Here is a 19,962-nt window from a genome sequence, read left to right on the forward strand (position 1 = left end):
AATCTTTCTTTACTCTTTATTTTTATTTATTTAATTTTAAAATTCAGAGTATTATAGGGGTGAATCCATTTTGGTTATAGAACTTGCATTGCACAAATGAACTCAGTATTATGGATGTGTCTTCCCAGAATATGTGCATTACACCTGTTAGGTGCGAATTTACCCTATCCTTTCTTATCCCTCCCTCTACTTGATTTTCATTGAGTTTTACTTCCACATGTGCACTTAAGTGTTAATTAACTAATTATAATTTAGCATTGAGTACAAGTGTTGTTCATTTTTCCATTCTGTGATAATTCACTTAGAAGAATGTTTCTCCAGTTCTAATCATGTTGTTATCAAAGATAGCAGATTGCCAATTTTTCTATGCCTAAGTAGTACTCCATGGTATACATATACCACATTTTATTAATCCCTTCCTGTATTGATATGCCCTTGGGTTGTTTCCACATGTTTGCAATTGTGAACTATACTGCAGTAAACATTTGAGTACAGTGTCTTTTTTATAAAATGTCTTTTTTTCTTTGGGTAAATGCATAGTAGTGGGATTGCTGTATTAAAAGTTAGGTCTACTTTTAGCTCTTTGAGATATCTCCATACTACCTCCCTTAGAGGTTTTACTAGGTTGCAATTCCATCAACAGTGAACCTGGGTTCCTTTCTCTTTGTATTCACACCATTTGTTGCTTTGTAACTTTCTGATAACAGTCATTCTCACTGGAGGTGATACCTCTCTGTGTATTTTCATTTGTATTTCCCTGATGATTAGAGAGCTTGAGCATTTTTCTAATGGCCAATATTTGTTGGCCAATAAACTATATTTGTTTATAAAGTTTCTGTTCATGCCACATGATCCTTTCAATCAATGTAAAAAAAGCACTTGTCAAAATTCAGCACCCGTCCATGATAACAACACTCACAGCAGGCGTGGTGGCTCATGCTATAATCCTAGCACTCTGGGAGGCAGAAGAGGGAGGATGGCTTGAGCTCCCAAGTTTAAGAATAGTCTTTGAGCAAGAGCATGACTTTGTTTCTACTAAAAAAAGATTAAAAAAACCTCCCAGAATGTGTGTACTACACATATGCTGTGGTGGGCACCTGGAGTCATGGATCCTTGGGAGGCCGAGGCTGCAGGATCACTGGAACCCAGGACTTTGAGATTGCTGTGAGCTAGGCTGATGCCATGGCACTTTAGCCTGGGCAACAGAGTGAGATTCTATCTCAAAAAAAAAAAAAAGAAAAATTCAACAAAATCAATAGAGAGAACACACCCTCAACATGATAAAGGCCATATGTGACAAATCTATAGGTAACATCATATTGAACAGGGAAAAATTGTAAACATTCTCACTTAGAACTGGAACCAGTGCCTACTTTTATTTAACATAGTGTTGGAAGTCCTTGCCAGAGCAATCAGGTAAGAGAAGCAAATCAAGTGGGTACAAATGAGAAAAGAAGAGATCAAAGGATCACTCTTTGCTGACAATATGATGTTATAACTAGGAAACCCCAAATATTCAACCAAGAATTGATATTTAAATCGATAAATCAGCAAAGCCTCAGGTTAACAAAATCAATGCACATGAATCAGTAGCTTTTATATATGCCAAGAACAGTCAAGCTGAGAATTGAATAAAAAATGAAATACAATATTGTTCACAGTAGTAACAAAGAAAAGAAAATAACTAGGAATGTATTTAGCTATGGAGGTAAAAGAAACAGTTCTCTCTGTTTTATAGAGAACTATAAAACACTGATGAAAGAAATCCCACAGTATGTAAATAGATGGAAAAACATATCACGCTCATGGATTAGCGGAATCACCATTGTTAAAATGGCTATACTACCTGAAGTGACTCACAAATTCAATGCAATACCCATCAAATTCCAATGTTATATTTTGTTGATGTAGAAATCATTTTATCAGACTTCAAGCTATTCTACAAGGCTACAGTAACCAAAACAGCATGGTAGTGGCACGAAAACAGAAACATAGACCTATGTATCAGAACTGAGAACCCAGAGGTGAAACCATCCTCATTCTCCCATCTGATTTTTGCTAAAGCAGACAAACATTCAACAGGGAAGAGAATCCCTATTCAATCAATGGTGCTGAAAAAACACATGTAAAAGAATGAATCAGGATCCCCATATCTCTTTATTCACAAAAATTAATTTACAATGGATAAGAAACTTAAACCTAAGACATGAAACTACAAGAATTCTACAAGAAAGTGTTGGAAAAACTCTTAAGATATCAGCCTAGGATAGAAATTTATGAAGACCCCAATGGCAATCACAGTAACAATAAAAATAAACAAATGGGAGCTGATCAAATTTAAAACTTTCTGCACAGCAAATGACACAATCAGTAAACAGACAACCTACAGAATGGGAAAAAATATTTGCATGCTATATATCTGATAAAGGGCTAATAACTAGAATCTACAAAGAACTCAAGCAAATTAGCAGGAAAAAAATCAAACAACTCATTAAAAAGTAGGCAAAAGACACGAACAGAAAATTTTTACTCTTTATTTAAAATTAATTTGAAGAGTTTTTTTTCCCTCAGATTGCAGGATTTTTCTTTCCATTTTGCTGTTTAGAGGTTAAAAACAACAGCAACAACAAAACCAACTATATTTGACCTTATTAGGGAGGTTTCTATCTGGAGAAGCTTTTCACTAATCAGGGAACACAAACATACTTGACAAATACATAGCGTCATGTTTCTAAATACTGCTTGGAAATGTGAATGAGAAGAGGCATACAGAGAAAGAGAAAATTCAGAGATTTTTGAAAAAGCTAAATAACAATACTGCAAAAATCAGATTCACATATAGCAAATCTGAGAGCACACAAAAAGAAATGAAAGATTAAGATGATACTTCATATAGTCCTTATTCTATAAACAGGTTAAGACTTCAACACTGTCACAGAAAAAGGTAGAAAAATGTCTACCCTTCACAGCACTTGGCTTCTTATGAAAGACTAAATAATGTTTTCTAAAAATATCTACTTCATTCATATTCTGAACATAACTTAAAGTCAGTAAATAATAACTAAGTTAATTGACTACTAGGATAAATTTTAAATTGAGTTATTAAGTAACGATTTGCTAAACTATTGGTTGAAATTGCTTGAAATACTGAATACCTCATATACTCATGAAATACTATTGAAATTGGTTGAAATACTGAATACCTCATATACTCATGACCTGCTTTATACACATCTGTTCCTTGGAAAATAATTTATACATGTCTGATAACTGAAATTTAGAAATCTGATTTTTGAAACAGAATATAAAGAATAGTATTTGCCTTTAAATACAGAGAGAACAGTCCAGTCCTCAATAACACAAAAGTGAACATAATGCTGACAAAAGTACTTTGATGCAGTTTGAACTTTTCAAAGTGATTCTTAAAAAATTTTAACCTCTACAAGCATACATTAAAGAGTTCTCAAACCAGTGAAGCAGATAATCATTTGTAGCCATTACTGAAGGTACATTAAACAAAAAGCAACTTAACTTCAATGAAGGTATAACACTGCAACATAAACCTTTAAAAAACCTTCAGAGGAAACATTAAAATAGGTTGCATTTTAGGTGACCAAAGATCAGATTTACCATATGAATACAGTCCAGAGAGAAAAAAGAGAACAACAGTGTATTGAACCCACAACAGCTTGGCGAAGTCAGGAATCACAAAAGATGGCTGAGCTAGGTCACAGGTGGAAGTACAGTAGAATAAAAAGTTACATTTGGACCTTTATTCTGTCAATGAGGAGAGAATCATTTTTTAACAGTTTATAGGTAAGGTAATAATTTCATATTCTTTGATTAACAAAGGAATTAACAAAAGAATTTTCAGCAAAAGAACTAATACAAGTGGGTCTGAATTATACTATATTCAGTACTTAATCTACTTACAAACAACATTGTTTTTAATTGAAGATATTTTTACTGCAAAAGAATCCTGATAGTGGGTAAAAATGACAATATCCTCCAGAGTGTACACAAAGTGGCTGACATTGCACAAATCAAGATACACTAAAACTATCTTGAAAAGAGATTAAATATGCTGGCTGTTATTTCTTTTCACAATACAGGTTTCAAACTTCACAACTCATGACAGACATTAAAAAGCAAGAATTGACTCAGCTAAAATACAGTGCCCACTGCCTAATAAAAAAATTCACTTTTATTCACTTTTCCCTTATCTCCCTCCAAGTTCAATAGGTTAGTTTCTGCTGAGCCTACAGAATCATCCATATTGTCAAATGGCACCTTCTTTAACACAGAGACTCATTTCATTGAATTTTATGAAGGAAGAGTCTTGAGGTGTTACATCATCTTCCACATCCATCTTCCCACACCTCATAGTAGAACCATCTTTAATCAATTTATTTGTTTTAAATTATATCCAGGCTTTACTCCTCTGTTAGAAAGAACAAAGCAGATCCCACTTAATAATACGTTCCTTTTTCCTGTTACTAGTGGCGTTACTTTATAATTGAAAAATTAACTGAGTTTCTACATTATGAAAATTTTATGGCTTTAGCACAAAATGTTGACAATCTCTTGCAAAAAGAAATAGAAAATACATATTTAAATAAATAAAATCCAGCTTCTAAAAAACAGGCTCTGAAATCAGGCAGATTTGGGTTTGGGTCACTGTTAACACCCAATTATTACTTGTATAATTCTTAACTTCTCCAAATCTCATTTTTTTTTTCATCTGCACAAACAATAGCAAGGTTGTGGTGAGAATGAAACAGGATTATGCATTTTAAATGCTCAGATAATGCCAGGCACATCTCAATGCTCAATGAATGTTAACTGCTATTATGATATTTTCTTATTTTAAAAATGTTTATATTCCTTTTTTTTTTTTAATTAAATCATAGCTGTATACATTGATATGATCATGGGGCATCATACACTAGTTTCATAGACTGTTTGACACATTTTTATCACAATAGTTAACACAGACTTCCTGGCATTTTCTTACTTATTGTGCTAAGACATTTATATTCCACATTTACTAAGTTTCACATATAACTTGTAAGATGCACCACAGGTATATTCCTTGACCTAGCTACTACAATTAGAATATACCTCTGTAAAGAAATACTATACTATACTGCACTTAAAAAAAATCAGATTAGAAGAGTATTAAAAGACATGAAAAACTGGCACATATATAATTCTATATTTTTTAAAAGACCATTATGAAACAGAAATTATGCTATAACTGCAATTTTTTAGAAGCAGGTTGCAGTAGGATTTAAGCATGTACTACCAAAACATGAAGAGAAATGTAGTATCTTTAGGGGCTATAATTGCAGATAATTTAAAATAATTTTCTTCTTTTTGTTTTCAAAAATTTTCCAAATACTCCACAATGACCATGTATTACCTTTATAAAACTTCTTACAAAAAATAGCCAAAGTATATATACTTTTTTTCTGATTCCAACTTTTTCCAGAAAAGTAGAGTCAGAAAAAAGAAAAAAGTAGAAGAAAAACAGTGAGAAGTATGTTATTTTTTTAAAGTAATATTTTATGTAAAAGATACTAGTTTTATTAAGTAAAAACCCTACTTTGAATTATTTTTTGGATTTAAAGTTAATCAAACCTCAGAGTCTAACACTTTAATTACAACATATTTAATCATATCTTCAGAATAATATTTTATTTGAAGATTGAGTTAATACATATCCTCCTACTTAAATAAATATTATTTAAACTATTAGAGGAAATGACTATCTTCGTTAAATATAAGTATCTATTACACTATTATAGATAAAGGAGACTATTAGAGGAAGTGAACAACTAAAACTTACTGGCAAATTTATTGCTACTATGTCTTATTTATTACACAAAAGGATATTTTAAAAGGCAGAAAGTCTCACTCCTAAGATCATTAGAGAGAGTGGATAGATCACTAAATCCTAAGTCCCAAGTTTTTCTGTTGCAAAATGGGTTCGCAAGGTATTGAACTTTGGGTATAGAGGCTCTATGATGAGAAAAGAAGATTAACCCAGAAAAACCAACCTAGATAAGTCTATGAAAAAGACCAAACAAATGTCTGTGAAAGAGAGGAAACCAGGAGATAACAGGTTCACTGAAGGCAAGAAAGGAATTTTTTAAAAGGAAGAATTAGCAACAAAGTGGATGAAAGATGAGGCAGAGTAATAGAGGAAATTCTGGATGAGAACAAACTGAATTTGTAGCTCGGAGATCCCTGAGATGCTGCTGAGAAATTTAAGAAGTTGGAAAGAAAAAGGGCATATGTTACACTGATGCAAGAAATGTACTGAATCTGGATCAGGTGTTATCAATCTACTTTCAATTTGTCTGTGGGCTTCAAAGACAGTCCTGTTATACAACATTAAATTTTGACATGTTAGCCAGTAGGTATGGTAATTAAACACTTAAATAGAGACAAAACTACGTATAAAGAATTTAAAAGAGATTAGGTTCAAGAGCAGAGATTCTTAAACTTTAATAATTATAACCTATAGAAAGGCTGATTCCTGAGCACCATTTCCAGAGATAGTGATTTACCAGGTTTACATGGGGCCCTCTGAACTGCATGTTTAATAGTACTTTAGAAGATCCTGGTGCAGGTAGTATGTAGACTACCCTTGGAAGAAAAAAACACTGGCATCTGAGTGTATGGTTTGATAAGCAGTAAAAATCTCTGTGGTATAAATCACATAATTTTTTAAATTTTTGAAAAATAGAGCACAATAAGGAATAACACAGTGATGCTCACTAGCCTATTGGTTAAAAGCAGCTCATAGAGCCCTGTAAAATGAGAAACTGAAGCTATTAATTTACTATGGAGCAAGATGGGACTAAGTTGAAATGTTTGGTCAGTGGGAGGATAGGGTGGACCACAGTCTCACGGTTTGCCTTACCAAAGGAAAATGTGTTAAGAGCAGCATATTTGGTCTTCCTGGAAATATTCAATTTTTTTTTTTTTTTTTATTGTTGGGGATTCATTGAGGGTACAATAAGCCAGGAAAATATTCAATTTTTAAAAGAACATGAAGGTAAACAAATAGAGAAATGTATTTGTTATAATGAAGTAAGTACATATATTATTGTTTCCTTCCCCTGGAAATCGGAGCAGCAAGTGTTAGAAAGGGAAAGAATTGTAAGGTGTAAAAGATAGGGCTTTGAAGAATTTACACATATAAATTACTGCCCTTTGTCTCATACTGTAAACCACCCCTTATTCCGCAGTTTTATCTTCCACGGTTTCAGTTATCTGTGGAGAATCATGGCCTGGAAATATTAAATGGAAAATGTGAGAAATAAACAATTCATGAGTTTTAAATTGCATACCATTCTAAATAGCATGGTGAAATCATGTACTGTCCCACTCCATCCTGCCTGGGACATAAATCATCTTAGAGCATCTACGGCATAGACATTATCCACCTACTATTTGTCACTTGGTAGCTATTTTGGTAAACAGATCAGCTGTCACAGTATCACAGTGCTTGTCTTCAAGGAATCCTTATTTTATTTGGTAACTGTCCAAAGTGCAAGAGTAGTGATGCTGGCTATTTGAATATGCCAAAGAAAAGCCATAAACTGCTTTCTTGATGTGAAAAAGTGTGTGTAGGAAAAAACAATGGTTTCAGGCATCTTCTTGAGGTCTTGGACACATCCCCCACAGATAAGGTGCCACTACTGTATTGAATTCTTGGCCTCAAGTGATTCCTACCTTAACCTTCCAAGTCACTGGTATTTTAGGCATGAGTCACAGCACAGTGCTTTTTTTTTTTTTGAACTAGAAATTATATCTTTCCTATTCAGGTGTTACTTTCACAACTCTGAGAATATAATTTCAACTAAGACTACCTCTCCACAATGAACATGTCTCTGATAGTCACACTGTATAAAAATAAGGAAATAACAAGTTTACATAATTAATACATTCCATTATTACTTCTCAATTTTATAACATTATGATCTATGATGATTTGCTTTATTATGTAACTCAATTTTAATATTTGAAATCTGAATTAATTAGGCAAAAAATATTAGTATGAATGCTTTAAAAGCTATAATAAAATATCCTTTACCTTAATTTTCTGATACTTAGTAATCTTTTTCTCTAATATAATAAAAAATTAAAACATAAAAAAGTTTTTAATTAAAGGACAATATGAAGTTGTTGACTTTTAAAAGCATGTGTACGTATGGCACCCTACTGTACTTTGATTAATTGCCTCAGTTGTGATTTAGTTTATTACATACGGTATTCCACAGCATGCTATGTAAATGCACCAGGCCACGTGCCACCTGAAAATGACTTAGTTTTTCTGTGTCTGTAGTAAGTATAATACAGAAAGTGACTTAGTTTTTCAATTTTGCAAAGCATCAATATAGAACAAATTGTCTATTTTTGAAGGTTCTAATCAATTTCCTTTCTCTGTGAATTTGATAATGAAATACATCAAAATATATGTGCCATAAACACTGACAAACTTTACCTTAAGAAATCACATTTTCAAATAGATTTTTAAGAAATACCTGACTATGACTTAGTAAGCTGTATGATTAATGTGTATTACATGGTTGCCATGAAAACTATGTATGGTCATAGAACTCAACAGATGAGTATTGATTCCAATTCTGTTATAAAGAATGATCAGTAAACAATCTTTACTAAAAATTGTTACTTGATAAAAGTATTACCTAGGGGTAGGTTTCAGAAAACACTTTCAGGACAGTCAAATAAACAACCTCTCTGAGCAGGCAATAATGACAAATAATAATAAGTTCAATCTCAAGATAACATAAAAGTTCAGTTTAAACAAAAACCCATTACTTTTTTTTAAGCACAATACCAACTATAATCAGCAGGATTATTGATGGCAAATCACTATTATTAGTCCCAAAGCACAGCACTGAATTAGAAGGGCTATCAGACATTTACATAAACAATTTTGCCTGCTACAGAAAACGAACGACACAGCCTGAACTTAGTTGAGGACGTTGTCCTAGACTAGAAGATCAACTGAAGTTTGGGGGCATCATTGTACCCACTAGTAAAGAGGAAATCTAATGTTTAAATACCAAACTATAGCCATCTTTGAGCATATAAACACTATTGTTTTAATTCTCAGACTTTTAAAATAAGTCTACAAACCACCATGGATTTGTTCTATGGGATTTTAATGTACAATACAGTACAAACATTTTCCCTAGCCTTTTACATATCAGTAAAAAGGCAAATTCAATCTAAGTAAAGCATATTTTTATGAGCTTTTGTAAACCTGTCACAGAAATCCTAGAAGACGGGATTACACCTGCGGTGCATCTTACAAGGGTATATGTGAATCTTAGTAAATGTGGAATGTAAAGGTCTTAGCAAAATAACTAAGAAAATGCCAGGAAGGCTATGTTAACTAGTGTGATGAAAATGTGTCAAACGGTCTATGAACCAAGTGTATGGTGCCCCATGATCATACTAATGTACACAGCTATGATTTAATAAAAAAAAAAAAAAAGAAATCCTAGAAGAGTACTGAAATTAGACAAATGTGTTAAGTTTTACCTAAAAAATGACTTCCCTATTAAACATATTTAATTTGGAAACTTAAAATTCAACCTAATACCAGATAAAATCTCAGAGGTCAAATGAATAGTTAAAATATTAAAAATACTAAAAGTCCTTTTTTTTAAAAAAGGTCAGGTATATGCTTCAAATTTTAAAGAACTTTCAAGGATAATTCATTTTAATTTTATATTTTTCATAAGTCTTCTCAATACATTAATTCAGACATTCAATATCCAATATGATCAGGTTCAATTACATGTGCTTATTATTTACTGTATTGTTGCAAGATACTCCTTGGAGAAATTGTTCTGTTCAGTTCTTAAAGAGGCATAATTCTCAATGATTGCTTTACTTGGAAATATGTATTTGTATATGTTGTTTTAATATGTTATAAAATTCTAGGAGCTAAGCAGAAAATGTAGAAAAATAAAATGGAAATTAGAAAATCATTTGTTTCCTGCTCAGAGATTTTTAATACAAATGATTATCAAGAAATACTCTTGACTCAGCTGCTATATCATGTACTAGCAGTTCCAAAAAATGGGATTTGGATGAGATTTCTATGCATACGAAGTCACAATTTATTACTACTCAAAAAGTAGTAATAAATAACATACTTCTAGTATGTTACTAGAAAGATCAAGTAAGAATGAACCAAACGGAAGTCTCTAGCTAAGACAGTGCATCTTAAGTAGTCCAATAATGACCTGTCATGTACACTCCATGGCTTTTCACAAAACAGAGCTCAAACAAGGAGAAAAGGCTAGAATAGCATCGGCATAGTCATTCTAAAGTACACAATGTACATTTAAATCTTCAGTGGCACTTACGAATATCCATGTATATGACTTAGAGGAAATATTTTTAAAACAAATATTTATACATGTCATTTACCATGCCAAGACAAATTCTTTTCACTGTGAGTGAAAAATGACATGAGTTGTTGAGATTATTTCAAGAAAATCCCAGAGAGGACTAGAGAGTGAACTATGCCCTATGTTAAAAAAAAAAAAAAAAAAATACTAAGTCTGGTTTATATCTTATATGTAAGTATGCAACATAATATTAAAATGTCAATTTGACAGAATTGTACTTACGTTATACATATTGTACATTACTTGTTTTAAAATTCAAATAAGTTAAATTTTAGCTTTAAAATTTTATTAATAATTTAGGATTTATAAAGTAGGTATAAGAGTTCTTATTCCTAACTGCTCATAAAATCCTCTGTGAAACTTGTAAAATATACAAGTATCTATCTTATCCCTTCTTTCTGTTCTTCCTGAATGATTCAATTCAAAAGTTATCAGGTGGTAAGCAAAGTAGGTATCCATGTAGGGTAAGGGTAGAGGGTAACAAAAGATAGGTTCCTTAACAGGGGAGTAATCACATAAGAATATATGACAAGAATAATGGGAGCCAGTTTTCTATCAAAAAAGAGAGTTATAAAGATGAAAAGGAAGAAAATTAGGATGTTTTTAGTACTATAAAAACCATGTGGTTATGCATAAATGGATAAACATAAATCTAGTCTGTGTGTACTAAGTGGAACTAGGAAAAACAACATCCTAGTAACAATCTGTGTTTCTAAATGCCATTCTCCATCATAAGGAACCAAGGCACCTTGGAGAAACAGCTGATTCCAGGAGTGGGGTAAAAGAAAGTACAAGTTGAGTCTGGAACACCTATAGCAAGAAGGTACTCAAAGATTGGTGGAGTCATGTTGAAAGGACACAAAAGTCATCCTAAAGTGGCTTTCATATTAGTCTAATTTGGGGCTATTTGAATATCAAAATAATGATAATAATCAACAAAATCCACTGACTAAAACTGAAAATTTGATGACAAATAGGGTATTGACATAGTCTTAAGGGTCTTCGCAAATCACTTATTAATTAGAAAGGAGATGAGAGTAAAGAAGACAGGCAAACAACTTCTTAGTCAAATGATTAAAGATAACATTATTATTTATGGTTCAAATCAAAATCATGTGTAGAATGCATACAGCATCACATCAGCTGTGGTATTCTTATCAATGATGCATAAAATAAACCTAACTATAAGAAAACATCAGAAAAAATGTATAGTGAAATACATTTTATAAATGTATAGTGAAATACATTCTATGAAGTAACTGCCTATAATTTTCAAAAATAGCAGGATAATGAAAGTTAAGGAAAGACTAAGAGACTATTCAGATTAAAGACTACAGAGACATAAAAAATAAATGCAACATGTGATTCCATAAAGGACATTACTGGGACTGATGGCAAAACTTAAATGAAATCTGAGGATTAGGTGGAAATTACCTATTTATGTTAAATTCCTGAGTTTGTGGGTTATATTCTGGATATGTAGGAGGAAAAAAAAAAACACAGACAAACTTAAAGCAGAGGTGTGACGACTGTATTTTCAGAAAGATTACTCTGGTAGCAGTATAAGATATTTCTGATGATGTATCCAATAGTAAAATATTTTAAGTACACACCCAATATAAATACATATGTATGAAGCTTTATATATCTGTTCAATAATATTAGCATATTATTTACATTATAAAACACAGCCAGACACAGAAATTAAAATAAGATGCTATACAGAATTAAGTTGATTTAATCAATCATTCCACATGTCTCTCAAGAGTACAAACACTTCATTTAGAGCTCTTCTGAAGTGAATGTATAAAAGGGGAATATGCCTGGTAGACCTATTTAGAAGCTTCTAAAATAGGAGAAATCATAACAGAATGAAAAAAAGGCACTGAATCCAAGGCAGTAGTAGAGGGGAGCAAAAGGGTTGATTGGAGAAATATTGCAAGGATCTAGAAAATTTTCATAGGACTCGGGAAGTGATTTTCTATGTGATACAAGGAGGAGAAGGCTTAAGGATGACTTCAGGTATTTGGCTTGCATGAATGAATAGAAACAGAGATGGTGGAAAAAAGAAGAGAAGGGTGAGGTAGAGAAAAAAACATACGTTGCTTTCCCAGCATAGAGCATTTATTAACAAAAGGATTTTCACAAAATAATAAAGAGTAAGGGGAAAAAAAAAAACCAATGCACATAGGTAGCAATGAACTAATTCCACCAAATATAAATAGTGTGCTGTCTGGATGGCTGCTGCCTTAGTCAATTATCTTGGAAGCACAGCTTATGGGAAAAAGATGTATTTGTGTTTGAGTAATTTTATCTACATTTGTGCATATAAATATGTATATGTTTCTGTTCTGACTTCCTAGGTTTATAACAGAGTTGATGAAACAGAGAAAGTCTCATCATGCCACACTTCATGATTTTGGGTTTAATAAAAGCTAGTTTGGGGTAAATTATTATTAAATTGATATGATTAAAAATAAATTAACACCTTTGTGTGTTAAAATAAAAAATTATGGATTTAGATATGATGAATCTTGTTAGACTTTTATGGAATTTCCCTAAAAGTAATAGGCAGAAATTAGTGACACAGAAGATTTTTGCCACCACAAAGCCGACAGCAAAAAACCTGTTACTTGAAAGCCAAAGTCACACATAAGTGCGAGAGTGGCTCAGAGTATACACGGCAATTAGCGTTTCCCCAGTTCACAGAATATGAAATGTTAAAGTGCAATGCATTTTTTAGCAAATATTCAATAATATACCCTCACTTTGTATTATCTAAAATTCTAAGCACAATAAGTAATTTTTGTATGGGGAGTCAAAATTTTATAGTAAAAGTTAAGACTTGTGGGACTCAACCTGACTACCACAGAGGTAGGAAGGTGGACAAAGTTACTTATCTACATTTATGTGCAACTGATTTATTCCTTTCTCATGGTAGTAAGTATTTCTCTCTTGACTTTTCATGTTACTAAAATACGTTTCTATAGGAACATGGCAAATATACTCAGTGCTACCCAGCAAATAATACTCTACCAAAGCAAATGTAGGAAAACACAGAATAAGCAAAGTGCATTAAGTTTCATTATACGATTCTTTGTAAGCTCTAAGATGTTACTAATTTCCTTGACTTCAATATTAATAATATATGACTTTCTTTTTTTCTAATTTTCTTGAGTTCAATATTAATAATATAGAGTTTTCTGAATGTAAAAGCTGCTGTAGCAATTGACTGAATTATAAAGTATGGCATTATCTATCTACTAATGCTTTCTTCTTAGGATCTAATACTGGCAAACATCTTCCAGTATTAGAAGTATCTTCCAGGAAAAAATACAAACAGAAATTTACTACTTGCTAGTCAGGAATGACAGTCTTCAAAAGTAAGAAAAACAGAATTGATGTAACACAAATATTCAGGGGAATTAATAGAGTCACCTTAATTTTGTGCTTAATTTAATTTTTCATTGGAAAAAAGTAGTATATTAATAGTCATTGTAGGTATGATGAAAATATAATTCTATTTCACTGCTGTAATCCTTAGCGTAAACTGCTACAAAATTCCAAAAATTTGACACGGTATTTGGATAAGATGTTGGTTGTTTACATTTCATATTCAAACAGAATCCAGTAAAATAAAATGCAAGTTTTCTAACAATATGCTTTCCTAAAGGATTTCCATTTAGAGTCCAAAGACCCATTCTTTCATACAGAATAAAATAAAATAAAAACAAAATAAAATAAAATAAAATAAAAAGCTTTTATTTTTACAAAATAAAAACAAATCAAAAGCTTATCTGATGGCTACTGGCACCTATGACATGTACAAAATGTATGCTACACTCCCAACAAATCTGAAATATGGTCTTTACATTTTCAATATTCATTAATAAAATTACTATGTAATGTGATAAAGACAGCTTTGCATTTAATGTGATGCTACGTATTTACAGCGGTATAGAGCCTTTTCAAAAGAATATGTGCAAGCAATAAATCCTTTTCAAAAATTGTTTTTTGAAACAACTGTTTGTGGGAGTGGTAGGGAGCCTTAAATAAAAAATGCACTTAAAAATTACCTTATACAATAAAGAGTCCTCTAAGACAACTATTTACAGTTTATAGTATTTCACAATGTTTTTTATTTTTTTATTTGAGACAGTCTCAAGCTGTCGCCCTGGCTAGAGTGCTGTGAAGTCATAGCTCACAGCAACCTCAAACTCTTGGGCTTAAGTGATTCTCTTGCCTCAGCTTCCCAAATAGCTAGGACTACAGGCACCCACCACAAGGCCAGGCTAATTTTTTTGTTGTTGTTGTTGCAGTTGTCATTATTTTAGCTGGCCTGGGCCAGGTTCGAACCCACCAGTCTTGGTGTATGTGGCAGGCACCCTGAGCTACAAGCACCACCACAACTTATTTTATTTTAATAAAATTTTGGGAATGTATTTTTAACTATGCAATAACATTTTTGGATATTAAATATGCATCCTCTTAAATCAAGGTCTTACTAAATAAATGGAAAGTAATTCTTGCTATCACAGAGTTTTAATATTAGCAAAGATGCCTGACTATTTTTTTTTTGCAGTTTTTGGCTGGCCCTGGGTTTGAACCCGCCACCTCCGGCATATGGGGCTGGTGCCCTACTTCGTTGAGCCACAGGTGCCGCCCCAGATGCCTGACTATTAAATAAAATGTATAAAATGCTATATTTTAATAATATTAAAAATATGTAAATGTTTAAAATAGATTTTTAAAAACCTTTACATTTTTCTAGAACCAAATTCACTTTTGCAGTTTCTGCATATAGTAATATATTTATTTAACCCAACAAATATCATTTCAACATGTAAAAGCTTTGACACAGTTCATAATACTTTTTACAGTTTCTAATAAACTTTTACAGAAATCACTATAGTAAGCTGGAATAAATCCTTTTAACTAATGATAAAAAAGGGTATTTTTGATTCCATTCTCAGACAGGAACTAAGTATTGATTTTAATTCCCTCTAGGACAGAAAAATGCATTTAAGTAGCATGAAGAAAGATGGTTTTATGTCCATACTACAGTAGACAGTTACTTTTCATTTCCTCTAAAGAAAAAGCAATTTGAATAACCCATAGTTGACTAGAATATCTTCATTCAAATGTACCAAATATTTCTGTCAAATAAGTCAAAGCATTAGGAGCATAGCTATTCACTTGCACACTTTAAAGACACAAGGACTAGTCATTAAATACAAATTACCACAATTTAAGACTAGACTATCTATATCAAAGAACATGAATTTCAAATTTATTTTGGGGGATAATCTAAACCACCTTCCTAGCAATTTCAACCCTTCTATTCAGCTAAAATAAACAACAGTAATAAGACTTAGGATGCAAAAAACCAGTTGTCTGTTTTTAAAAAACAGACCTTATAAAATATCTACAATATATGTATTATATTTTAAGATGACTATCATGTATAAAATAAAATCGGATTTTATTGGTTATTCTGTTGGTTAACATAATTTCTTATAACTCTGGATAGTAGAACTGTCTTGCCATTCCCTAGATAATACCACATTAGAAGAGGGTGATTGGATTTTTTCGCTACTAGAGCTCTACTTAATTTGCTACAATAATATAGAGAATACACAAAACAGCAAAATATTCCACAGAGGAAATTTTATCATTTAGCAGAGTTGTTTTTTCCATAATTTAAGCAATACAGTCATATATTCCTAAAGGGTAATTCCTAAAATGATTATTCATATTCCAATTATCTTTAAAATTAGGTATGATATGAAGAAACTATTAAATGAAGGGAAATAACCCTTTTTCTTACAGACTCTTCTTTTCTTACCTTAGAAGATGAAGAATCACACTCCTGACATATCCATCCATAGCCTGTTTGTTTAGGAGACTTTTTCAAAGGAGGATCCAAACAGCCAAAATGGTAGCAGAGTCTGCATTCATCACACCTGCAGGATAAACACATTTATAGGTATATCTAAATAATATAAAAATCATCTATTCCAAAGACAAAATACAAACTATTATACATTTCAACTTCAAAACTGTTAATTCTATTCTTGACTCATAAGATTAATGATTACAAAAGTAACCTAAACCTGAAATAAATGTTTGAGGAAAAACAAAATACATCAACAATAAAATCAACAAAACAATTATCGTTCAGACCACTTTTATAGTAAAAACATTAAGAGTATATGAATGAATGTTATGTGTATAATCTTATGTGCTCGCAACTAATAACCACAACAATTTGAATTGTGAATTTAAGGAATTAATAATTCTCCCATTAGATACTTTAAAAGCATGTAATGAAATACATATAATTTATGAATTAAATCCAATACATTGTGATTATTTGAAAATTCTAAAAAATTCTTATTAAGCTACACTACGTTACAATCATTGCTATACACACATACAATTTATACCTCATCTCTCTCTTTCTCTCTTTCCAAGTTAAAGTAGATTTCAAATGAATTTTTTAACATTTATAGCATGCTAACGCAACCTACAACAAATAAAAATAATCTTTACATGTTAAATCACAGAACACTTAAATATACAGAGTAAGAAACCATTGCAAGAATTTAATATTATTCACTCAAAATTTACCTGTCACTTTCTCTCAGAGCATTTGGTTTTACAAAGTATTTCCTAGTACATTTTAAAACTTATTAACAAATGTTTTCATAGTCTTTGCTACCTATGACATACAAAATCTAAGAAAACTATCATACCCATTCTTCGTTTCAGACAATCTCATCCTGCTGACAATGAAGAAAAATCTGTATTATTTCAGTGCTTTGTAAAAATATTTTGCATCAGTTGGAATAACAAGACCAAAATTTAACAACAAAAACCAGAAATGTATAGACTTTACAGAAAGGGTCATAGTCCTCTTTTCTTTATGCTTTAAAAGAAATAAACAATAATATATTCTCAACCTATTACATTCTCTTTACTATTTACCTATTATTGATTTAAAATTTCAAATGTCAAGAAATCTACAACTAAGAAACTAAGGTGAAAAATTTATAGAACACATCTAACTTGAATAAAATAAAAATTAATACTCAATAACCTTTATTAGGAAAAAATGGGAAAGACCTGTTCTTATATAAACAGCAGACACACAAAAACACCCCATTGATTTTAAAGCACCATTACAATAACGGGGACTCTAAATCTACAGTTTTAGTAAAAATTCCTTATCATGCTACAAAAGTCCAATCTCTCAAAAGTCCATTTTGGGAATCAAGAGTTTCAATAAAGTTAAACAACTTAGCTAAGTTACTTAGTTATAAAGAAATTTAAAACACAATAATATACCATCAATTTATGTATTTCTTCCTCTACAACTTTCTCCGTATAAATAAGCTTCTGTACAGTTCCAAAAGTTTTTTAGATTCTTTTTTGGACCAACAAAAACATATTTACTATGATAATTCTAGGTACCACAATAGATACAACAAAATAAGTCTAATAGTACTTTACTTACTATGCCAGTATCACAAATAAACAATCTGAAATATATTTACAAGCACTTTATGTTCAAATTTACCTATTGTTCTGGCATTAAGAAAAAATAATAGACAATATATAGCTACCATCAAATGTAATATAAGAATACTAAATGGCATGTCTACATAAGTTAATGTTTTTTTTTCTCAATATATCTTATTGACTTTTCAACAGGCAAAATTTCAATTATATAAAATATACAGGTACAGGAACCTTCAAAGTATAAGCATTTCTGAGTTTATTAAAAGGGTGAGATTTCTAGACAGCTGAGGGCATACTCCCTCTAACATAAAAACTAATAGTTTAATCATTTTTTGTGACAAATTTAAAAACAATTGCATATTTGTTTCAAGGAAATGAATATAATTTACTGTCTTTGCCATTTCAGGTTCATAAGTACGAACAATATATGCTGTTATGTGTCCAACAGTGTGTCTGTCAGTGTTTTGTACTTAGAGTGAGTACCATTAGTCTGCTATTCTATTTGAATTCTTGTATTCAACTTTTAAAGGTTTGCAAGGTCCTCACTTGCTTGAAACTTGTCAGTGTAGTTGTCTAACCATAATTTTTCCAACAATGTGTCTGGATGCAGAAACCAGGCCACTAAAACTTAATTTAGGCTATGCAAATCGACAGTAAAAAAAGATATGAAAATGAGAATTATTACTGAGTTAAGTAGATGGGCTCAATTTTGGTTGTTAACTATAGTCTTTTCCTTAACTTTAGGTTTTTGGGCAATGCATCATATAGTTTAGATCACTAATAATTGGAGTTTATTTATTCACTATGTTGCCCTTGGTAGAGTGCCATGGCGTCCCAGCTCACAGCCACCTCAAACTCTTGGGCTTAAGTGATTCTCTTGCCTCAGTCTCCCAAGTAGCTGGGACTACAGATGTCCCCCACAATGCCTGGCTATTTTTTGTTGCAGTTGTCACTGTTGTTTTAGCTGGCCCGGGCTGGGTTCAAACCCGCCAGACTCGGTGTATGTGACTGGCACTGTAACCACTGTGCTACGGGTGCCAAGTCTGGAGTTCTTGATAGGTGAAGAGTTACAGTATATTTTCTTAGTTCACATCAAATTACAATCTACTGCATATTTACTTTATAACTCTGCCATAATAATTTGAAAATTACGATTTCTAGTGTATGTATTACTTGAGCAAACATCATGATGAAGGTAAAAGTGAATTCATTATTTATCACGTTCATGTACATAAATGATTCTTACTGGTATACCTAAGAATTTCCAGCTAACACTTTAGGAACAAGTTGACTTCAGATACAGTTCCATTCTGTTGTTGATTTCAATTCTTTACATGTATGACATTGAATTAGCTTTCATCTTAAGAACTAATGAAAAGGGGAAAAAATGTTCTACATGTTAGCTCTATCAGACCATAATTCTAAATATGCACCATTTAGAAGTGATCTAATTCCTACTGATCAAGTTTTTCATCAGTTATTCTTTTCAAAATGATTTAGTCAACATAAAAAAATCTACGGTATTTGGGATGGGTTCCAAAGAAAAAGCAAAATTACCTTATCAGAATTAGGAGTGATATGGAAGCTCTCTAAATGTCATAAGAAATAATTAATATCCTTAGGAACTGCCAAAATCCAAGAGAAGAAAACAAAGAATCTTGAAGTCAATAGTTTTGTTGAGAAACACATAAATATACAAACATAAGCTCTTTGTAAAGATGTCTAAAATTTCCATGTGGAAAAAATATGGCTGTTTCTATCCTAGAATAATGAAAATTGAAAAAACACATAGCTGTATGTGCTGGTAACAAAAATATCCTGAATGACATAAGTGAATTCTAGCATAATTTACAAGAATGTACTATAGACAAATATAAGAGATATTCCTAGGAACCTTAGAAATAAAATAATAATATGGATGGCCAAATGGCATCTTTCTTATTTCATGGACACACACACTACTTTGTAATCTTTATTAAAT

The 19,962-nt window shown here is 31.6% G+C and overlaps 1 protein-coding gene across 4 annotated transcripts in view; it reads right to left on the reverse strand.

The window, feature by feature from the left end:
- PHF14 (PHD finger protein 14) overlaps positions 1 to 19,962 on the reverse strand; it is a 195,480-nt gene that overhangs the window by 40,116 nt on the left and 135,402 nt on the right. For 2 of the 4 annotated variants that reach the window (XM_053609493.1, XM_053609495.1), the window contains one exon: positions 16,306 to 16,423. In XM_053609493.1, the coding sequence (XP_053465468.1) occupies positions 16,306 to 16,423 (118 nt within the window). Of the gene's footprint in view, positions 1 to 16,305; positions 16,424 to 17,215; positions 19,607 to 19,962 lie in introns of those variants that run through there. The other 2 variants (XR_008383698.1, XR_008383697.1) reach the window with 2 other exon arrangements.

Source organism: Nycticebus coucang, chromosome 11 (assembly GCF_027406575.1).
Source record: "Nycticebus coucang isolate mNycCou1 chromosome 11, mNycCou1.pri, whole genome shotgun sequence".
NCBI lineage: Eukaryota > Metazoa > Chordata > Mammalia > Primates > Lorisidae > Nycticebus > Nycticebus coucang.